This window comes from Scardinius erythrophthalmus (assembly GCF_964197995.2).
Source record: "Scardinius erythrophthalmus genome assembly, chromosome: 22".
Classification (NCBI taxonomy): Eukaryota; Metazoa; Chordata; class Actinopteri; order Cypriniformes; family Leuciscidae; genus Scardinius; species Scardinius erythrophthalmus.
In genome coordinates this window covers 840,001-847,500 of record NC_138242.1, presented here as the reverse complement: position 1 = coordinate 847,500, position 7,500 = coordinate 840,001, and the positions used below count along the sequence as shown (strand labels likewise).

Below are 7,500 nucleotides of genomic sequence, written 5' to 3'. Positions count from 1 at the left end.
ATGGGATTGACGAGTGCAGCGTGTAAGCGTTGGTGGGAAACCAGCGGTCCTGTCACAGTGATCCATGCCTTTCTGACCTGAGAACAATGCTGGGCTACTGCTGCCATCATAAATCATGCTGTCTACATCTGTAACCCACAGAGAAACGGGCAGGCCAGAGACAAACCAACAGTATGACTGCTGGATGTTCATTTTCCCATGTAACATAGACCTTGTGTTCAGTTACAAAATAGCATCCGATCTCATGAACCTGCTGAACCCCTGTCTTATAACAATATTACTGGAGCAGAAGCTATAGATGGATATATGCTCAATTATATGCCTATTTTATACAACAGTCCAATAAACAAGAAGTTAATATTGAGTAACATTAGACACAATGTTACTTACTTTTCTTGCTTTGCAATGAAAACAGCCAACAAAACAAAAACATCTCAAACAAAGCATAATGCTTTGTTATTACTGAATGAATCAATGGTTTGAACAAATCTGTCAAGTAAATGATTAAATGACTCATTCCAGTGTCGTTATTGTTAACTAAAAATGACTGAAAATAGTTTCTTTAATTGAAATAAAGCTGAAATGTTAGATGAAAAACAAACTTAAAACCTTAGAGATAGAAATAGAAAAATAGAAATGCTGCCTTGGCAACTAACAATTATAATAAGTTAAAGTTCTAAAATGAATAAACTTTCAAATTAAAATGAAAACTGAAAATATAAAAATAAAAGCTTATTTAAAAAATAAAACACTACAATAGTATAAAATACTAACTCTTCAAGACAGTCACTTGTTTTGTTCTTGAATATATCTGTGTGTTTTTTTTTTTAAGAATTATTTTTGACTTTTTATTGTGATGGGATAGTATAGAGTGGACAGGAAGCGAGGCGGGAGAGAGAGGGGGATCGGGATCGGGAAAGGTCCACGATCCGGGATTCGAACTTGGGTTGCCCGAAGCGCAGCAGAGCTATATGTCGGCGCTGCACACGAGGCTATCGGCGCTGACTCTATCAGTGTTTTTGTACGAATCAGTTAAATGAATGATTCAAATGACTCACTCAAAAAAACAGCCACTTGTCGCCACCTACTGGCGTAACAATGTAACCTGCAGAAAGACCAATGGGAAAAATCCCCCAGAACTAATGCACAGACTCACAGTCTGTCTGGAACAAACACGGACGAGCGGAGTGATAGAAAGTGATAGAAAGATCAGCAGATTTATATCAGGAAAGTGTCTGGGACCTGTTGTTGAAGTTGGTGCAGTAGTTGAGCTCTTTGCAGCCTAACTGGCAGGGCTCCCTCACGTCCGCCAGGCAGGTGATGAGGTCCATCTCAACCGGGTTATATTCACAGTGCTGGTCAAACTCCTGCCATGTCTGAGTGCCCCAGTTGGTGCTGATCTCCAGGCACATGTTCCTAACAAACAGGGAAGATATGGATCACTTTAGTCTCAGAGCAATTCAATTCAGTTCAATTCACATTTATTTGTATAGCGCTTTTCACAATACACATAGTTTCAAAGCAGCTTTACAGAAAATGCTTGAGTCCATATTACAATTTATAAAACAGTTAGTTCAAATCCCTGAATCTGATTGGTCAATAGCGATAAAACACGGCTACGGCCGCTTCACCCAACGGTTCTATGTATCACTACACATCACCCCTAGCAACCACTCTTAGCAACTTAAACACATGTTTGATCTCATTGATATTGTTCATTAAAGCTAGAGTAGAGTATTGTGACGGATTGTAAGCGAGTGTACCTGCATTTACAGTAGATAAAGCATTTTCCTCCAGGTCAGTCTTATATTCATAATAAAAAAATCAGTTTGAATGCCCGCTGTGATATCTATAATGCCCTATAGTCGTTTGTCAGCTGCGTCTTCCTTCTCCGTGTTCACATGTTTCAGTCCTTTCAATATAAAAGTCTTCTCTACTGACTGACTCGCTCATAAAGACAGTCTTTGCCGCCATCTAATGGAGAAATAATGCATGTAACTTCTGTTGCTGTTCACGGTCAGGGACTATTTTTTCCAGCGGAAGGAATGCTTTTAGTGATTTTACTTCATGAAAGTTGCATAGATACATATTTTTCGGCTTTAATAATTGTATTGTGTGGTAACCGTTTTATAAAAGCAATAAGGTACTCAAGGCAAGTGCTGTAACGTGAATAAGTCACGACTGAGGGTTTGCTCCGCCTAACAACACCTTTCAGCCGTGACTTATTCACGGTACAGCACAGCCTCTCGTACCTTATTGCTTACTTAGAGTGATCTGTAATCAGAGGAGACTGTCTAGGCTATGTATTTCAGAAATGTACATATACAAAATCACAGTTAGCGAAAAGTCTATTCCCTTCCCGTAGGATGGGCTGGGCGCTGACCTGCAGTGGGACGTGTTGGCTTTGGAGCAGCAGTGCAGTTTAGCGCAGTCCATCTTGGCGATGGGTGGGGATTCGGGGTGGGTCTCGGTGGGGGGGTGAGCGCTGCCCAAGAAGCACTGCCACAGCGGGTCCTGCGGGAGAGGCTGGCTGCCACACTCTGTGATCAGGCCGTCCATGATCTCCTGCTCCGTGGTCATGGTGCGCAGGATCCGCTTACAGGCGGTCTGACAGTGAGCCTCCACCGCCCGGTCACAGCAGTACAAGCCTGAACACACACACACACACACACACACACACAGAGCCATTTACCTCATCAGTTCAAGATGTCTTTTTTGATCAATCGCTTCAAAAAACAAAAAAAAAAAAATCACCCTTTAAAGGAATTTCAGAGCAAATAAATAAATATTGCGATAAATTTGGAATATTGTGGATAATATTGTAAAAGGTTTTTTTTGAGAATAATGTTCATGATTACTTAACGACGACCTCTTTTCAGAGGTCTTCTTCAGTCTTAGTGTGTAATGTTACTGTTTGAGAATGAAGAAGCTCCAGTTCTTCTCTATATCAGTGTCAGTATTCCTGACCTCCTGAAACGCCTCCATTGTAGTCTTGAGTTTCTTCCGGGAACGAACACGTCTCAATATTCCTCATTATAATAATTCATACGCAGAATAAAGGGGCGGGGCCTGGTGGAGTTAGTTAGTAGTGTGTTAAACTGGCGGTTATGGTAAGGGGCGGGACTTTCCCAAACACACTCGAAGCACTCGACCAATCACAACACACTGCTCCAGCCGACCAATCAGAGCACAGTGTGCTTTTCAGAAGGAGGGGCTTCATAGAGACAGGAAGTAAACAGAGCGTTACTGACAGACTGGGAAGAGAGGAGCCGCAACAATGGAGAATATGAGGAGAATAATCAACATTACAGCAGGAAAACCTGTTCTAGTAGAGCCTGAAAACAACAGCAAGACTTTGTAAAAAGGCATAATATGTTCTGTTTAAATAAATCCTTACTATAGTATACAACACAATGGACAATATTTATTTTATTTATTTTTGTTTTTGCTCATGTTCATTTTAATTGACAATATCTAATAATGTGTCTTAGAAGATCACATGGTCTGTTTTCCCCCTTTAGACAAAGAGTAGTTGCACATTTATAAATTAAGTTAAAAACATGAATTATTCATGAGGTTAATCATCATAATTTTCTATGTGAATATACAGTAAAGTGTAATTTATTCCTGTGATCAAAGCTGAATGTTCAGCATCATTACTCCAGTCTTCAGTGTCACATGATCCTTCAGAAATCACTCTAATATGAGGATTTGATGATCAAGAAACATTTATGATTATTATCAGTGTTGAAAACAGTTGTGCTGCTTCAGATTTCTGTGGAAACCGTCATACATTTTATTTTTCAGAATTAATCGAAAGTAAAAAAAAATGTTTATTATGTTTTTAATGTCAAAATGATTAATTTCTTGTCATTACTTGTCCCACACTTTTAAAGGGTAGTTTATACTGTTGACTCCTAGTTAAGACAGTGTTTTCAGTGGCACACTCTATGATGTCATAGAATGACTTCTTGACACCACTGACCTCATCGCATACTTGCCTGTGTTTAAATGTTAACATGTAGCAAAATGTATCCCCATAAAAAAGTATCATTGCTTCCAGCTCACATGTCCCTGCCTGAAACTGAAGCCTGTGATTTTCAGCATGCTCTAGAAGCAAAGATCCAAGAGCTAATGCTCCTCAAATCCCGCGCGTCGACCGCTTCCCGCCGCTGTCTGTGTGATTGGGATAGCAGTGCTAGTACTCACTGTCGATCGGGCTCCTGATGGGGTATGATTTGGTGTAGTTGGCCACACAGCCGATGAGCTGAGGGCTGATGCTCTGGCAATACTCCTTCACCGCGTTGATCTGGGAGACGGTGGGCGATGAGTCCGTGCGGAAGATGGCCTGGCAGTATTCCCGACAGTTCGTGTGTCTCCCAGCATAACTGCAGCACACTGAGCCCACTGGAGGACACACACACACACACACACACACACACACACACACACACACGCATGAGAAGACATCTCTATGGGCCAGATTTTAAGGATCTAAGCTCATGGTCTAAAGCACATTTAGGGCGTCCGAATCCACTTTTGCAAGTTTAACGACGGGAAAAATGGTCGGCGCTCCCGGCGCATGGTCTAAAAGGGCCGTCTCTGTTCCCTTAATGAGTAATGGGTGTGTTTTGTCTCTGTTCTCTTAATGAGTAATGGGTGTGTTTTGTCTCTGTTCTCTTAATGAGTATGGGTGTGTTTTGTCTCTGTTCTCTTAATGAGTAATGGGTAATGGGTGTGTTTTGGGCGTATTGTGTAATAAACCAATCAGAGTCTCGTCTTCCATTCCCTTTAAAAGACAGTTGCACTCGCGCCATGGCGGATTCGCTATTTACATGACGAAATTAGCAAGCATAAAATTGAACGATTCTCTAGCGACATGGCTGGACTGGCCATTGGGCATACTGGGCATTTTCCCGGTGGGCCGACGTGCTTTTTGGGCCGATACATCTCATACTCATACATACTTTTTATTATTTCTTTTTTTTAACGGCCCATAAAATTTGTACATCGGCGGCCCATTCGTTTTGTTTTGCTTAATTGGCGGCGCTGGGTTAGTGCCGGTGTAATGATGCATTGGTCAAAAAAAGTCAGTGTTAGTTTTTTTTTCTGACAGACCAGCCCATGAAACACGCAGATCAGCGGCCCATTGGCTCTTTTCTTGATTGACACTGGGCTGGCCCAATCACAACTTTAAACGAGTGAGCGAGCGTGCAGCAGTGTCAGTGTGTATCTGTCAAAATAGTCAGCGAGATGGAGAAGAAACGCAAGGAATGTGCAGAGAAATAGCGTGAAAAAATAGAACCAGGCCCTTAAAGCTGACGCTTTATGTGTCCAAATATATGTTTTCTGCCCTTCATCAGCTCCAGCGGCAGATGATGATAGTGAGGAGGATCAGGAGAGAGAAAGTGTAGAATCCGCGGTAAGCAGAACTACTTTCAAAACACTTAAGCTATGTCATGAGTGTAGGAACCCATAACCCAGTTACAGATTATTTCCACATCTGCATAGTTGACGATTACTGCAGTTCACTAGAAATTTAATGAGACGCGTTTGTAAACCATGTTTTCCGCCAAAATAAAAGCTTGATGCAGTTTGCGTCAAAATAAAAGATCATGTGCTTATCTCTTTCAAGTACAGAAATTGGTACAACACTAATTATGAAAGTTTCCTTTATTTTTTAGTGCATTTGTTTTACAACATATGGCTATTACTGACATTGGATTAATATTATAACTATTATTATGTAGTAGGTGTAATGTAAATAGACACTGTAACTAAAAGAGGTTTGAATTTTTCTTTGTTTAATTTGCACACTGAATATGGGTTGGAGCTTTTAATTTTGAACTCTCAAAGTGCACCAGATTGATGAATTTAACATTAAAATGCACAAAATTTTCTCACGGGGGGGGGGGGGGCATGCCCCCCAGCCCCCCTAGAACGACCGAGGTCACACCACCATAGTTTTACCAAAAATCCTGTAAGAAACACTGGTATTGCTATGCCAGAGCCGCTTATACTGTAGCTTGTTTTAGGATTCAGCACTGTGGAGTATAGTTCAACTGTATTAATAAATGTCACATTTTCACTTATTTCATCTGTTAACTCTCACTCGTTCCTATACTCACTCATTACATGGCATTAGTGGTTTAATGAATAGGAGTTGGTATGCATAAGGGCGTGCAAAGATGGGTGGTGTTTATGATCATATAGTGGGCCGGTCTGGGCCAAAATGCCCGGGCCGATTATTTGTCCCAGTCCAGTCCAGCCCTGTCTAGCGAGGAAATGGATCTGCTCGTGTGTGAGGTTAAAGCTGTGTGTGTGTGTGTGTGTGTGTGTGTGTGTGTGTGTGTGTGTGTGAGGATAAAGCGCAAGCAGACCATCTGCGGGACAAACCGGATTCCACCATAACTTTATGTACACAATATTAATCTTTTGCATCATAATCCTTTCACTTTTAATATTTGGCTAGTTTGTGTGCTGTTGCGTGTCCCTGTGTGTGTAATAATCAGAGAGTGTACGCGTGTTGTGGACCCGCCTATAGGCTCATATTACTAATGCGTCCTTTAAATAACAATAATACTGTGTCACTGAGCAGGGTTCAGTCGATCAGCGGCTCAGTCTATTTCAGTTCCTCAAAATATCAACACACTCACACACACACTCGCTCTCAGACCAGCAGCCCACGGGACACAGATGGGCGCTAATGCATTCGCTATTTAAACAACGCGGCGCAGGACGAGAAAATGAAAACTGCGTCAGTCTGAAGCTAGCGAAACACACTTGCGTCGCGCTTGGCGCTGCACTGCACGAGTGTGTGTGATCGGGGCCGACATCTCACCGCTTGTTTACAGAATAAAGAAGCTTGTCAGATATCTCCAAACAGTATGAACACAAATAAGCACTTCATCTAGATGTGAGATCCATGGCAGCCTGAAGGTCAGCAGGGTAAAGGTCATGACCTTGCCTCCCAGGCACATAAACAACTCAATCTCATTTCCTCCTAATCCTGGAGGACTGACATCAGAGGACAGTACGAGCCTGGAGATAAACGAGACCCAGACGGACTTCTCACTGATAACCTTCTCGTGCAGGTCTGCTTACTTTCATTTTTGGTGATGCAGCTGTAGAGCGGCTTCTGAAAGAGAACAAAACACACTTCAGAAGACTGCAGTATTTTTGTCTTTATAAAAACATATAAAATATGAAGACACAAAACATTTAAAAAAAACACCCAGGTTTTTCCTTTTGTTCAATTAAAGGACTTGACTTTTGGTCTATTAGTCAAAATTTTATTTTATTCTATTTTTCATTGTATTATTTTATTTAAACTTTTCACACAAAGCTGTTGTTTGCACAATGGAGTTGACTCCTTTTTAATGAAAATGTTATTTTTTCACTGCACTGTTCCTTTAAGACTGCTTCTCCAACTAAAACATTAGCCAATAATTATGTCTGAATGTATGTCCACTACCATTCAAAAGTTTGGGGTTTAGTAAG

The 7,500-nt window shown here is 41.3% G+C and overlaps 1 protein-coding gene across 1 annotated transcript in view; it reads right to left on the bottom strand.

Annotated features, from left to right (window-relative positions):
* The window catches only part of reck (reversion-inducing-cysteine-rich protein with kazal motifs), an 82,512-nt gene that overhangs the window by 37,474 nt on the left and 37,538 nt on the right, over positions 1-7,500 (bottom strand). Inside the window, exons 7-10 of the mRNA XM_081353398.1 lie at positions 7,105-7,138; positions 4,210-4,407; positions 2,384-2,648; positions 1,243-1,416 (exon numbers count right to left, since the gene is read on the bottom strand). Coding sequence (XP_081209524.1) covers positions 1,243-1,416; positions 2,384-2,648; positions 4,210-4,407; positions 7,105-7,138 — 671 coding nt within the window. The remainder of the gene's footprint in view (positions 1-1,242; positions 1,417-2,383; positions 2,649-4,209; positions 4,408-7,104; positions 7,139-7,500) is intronic.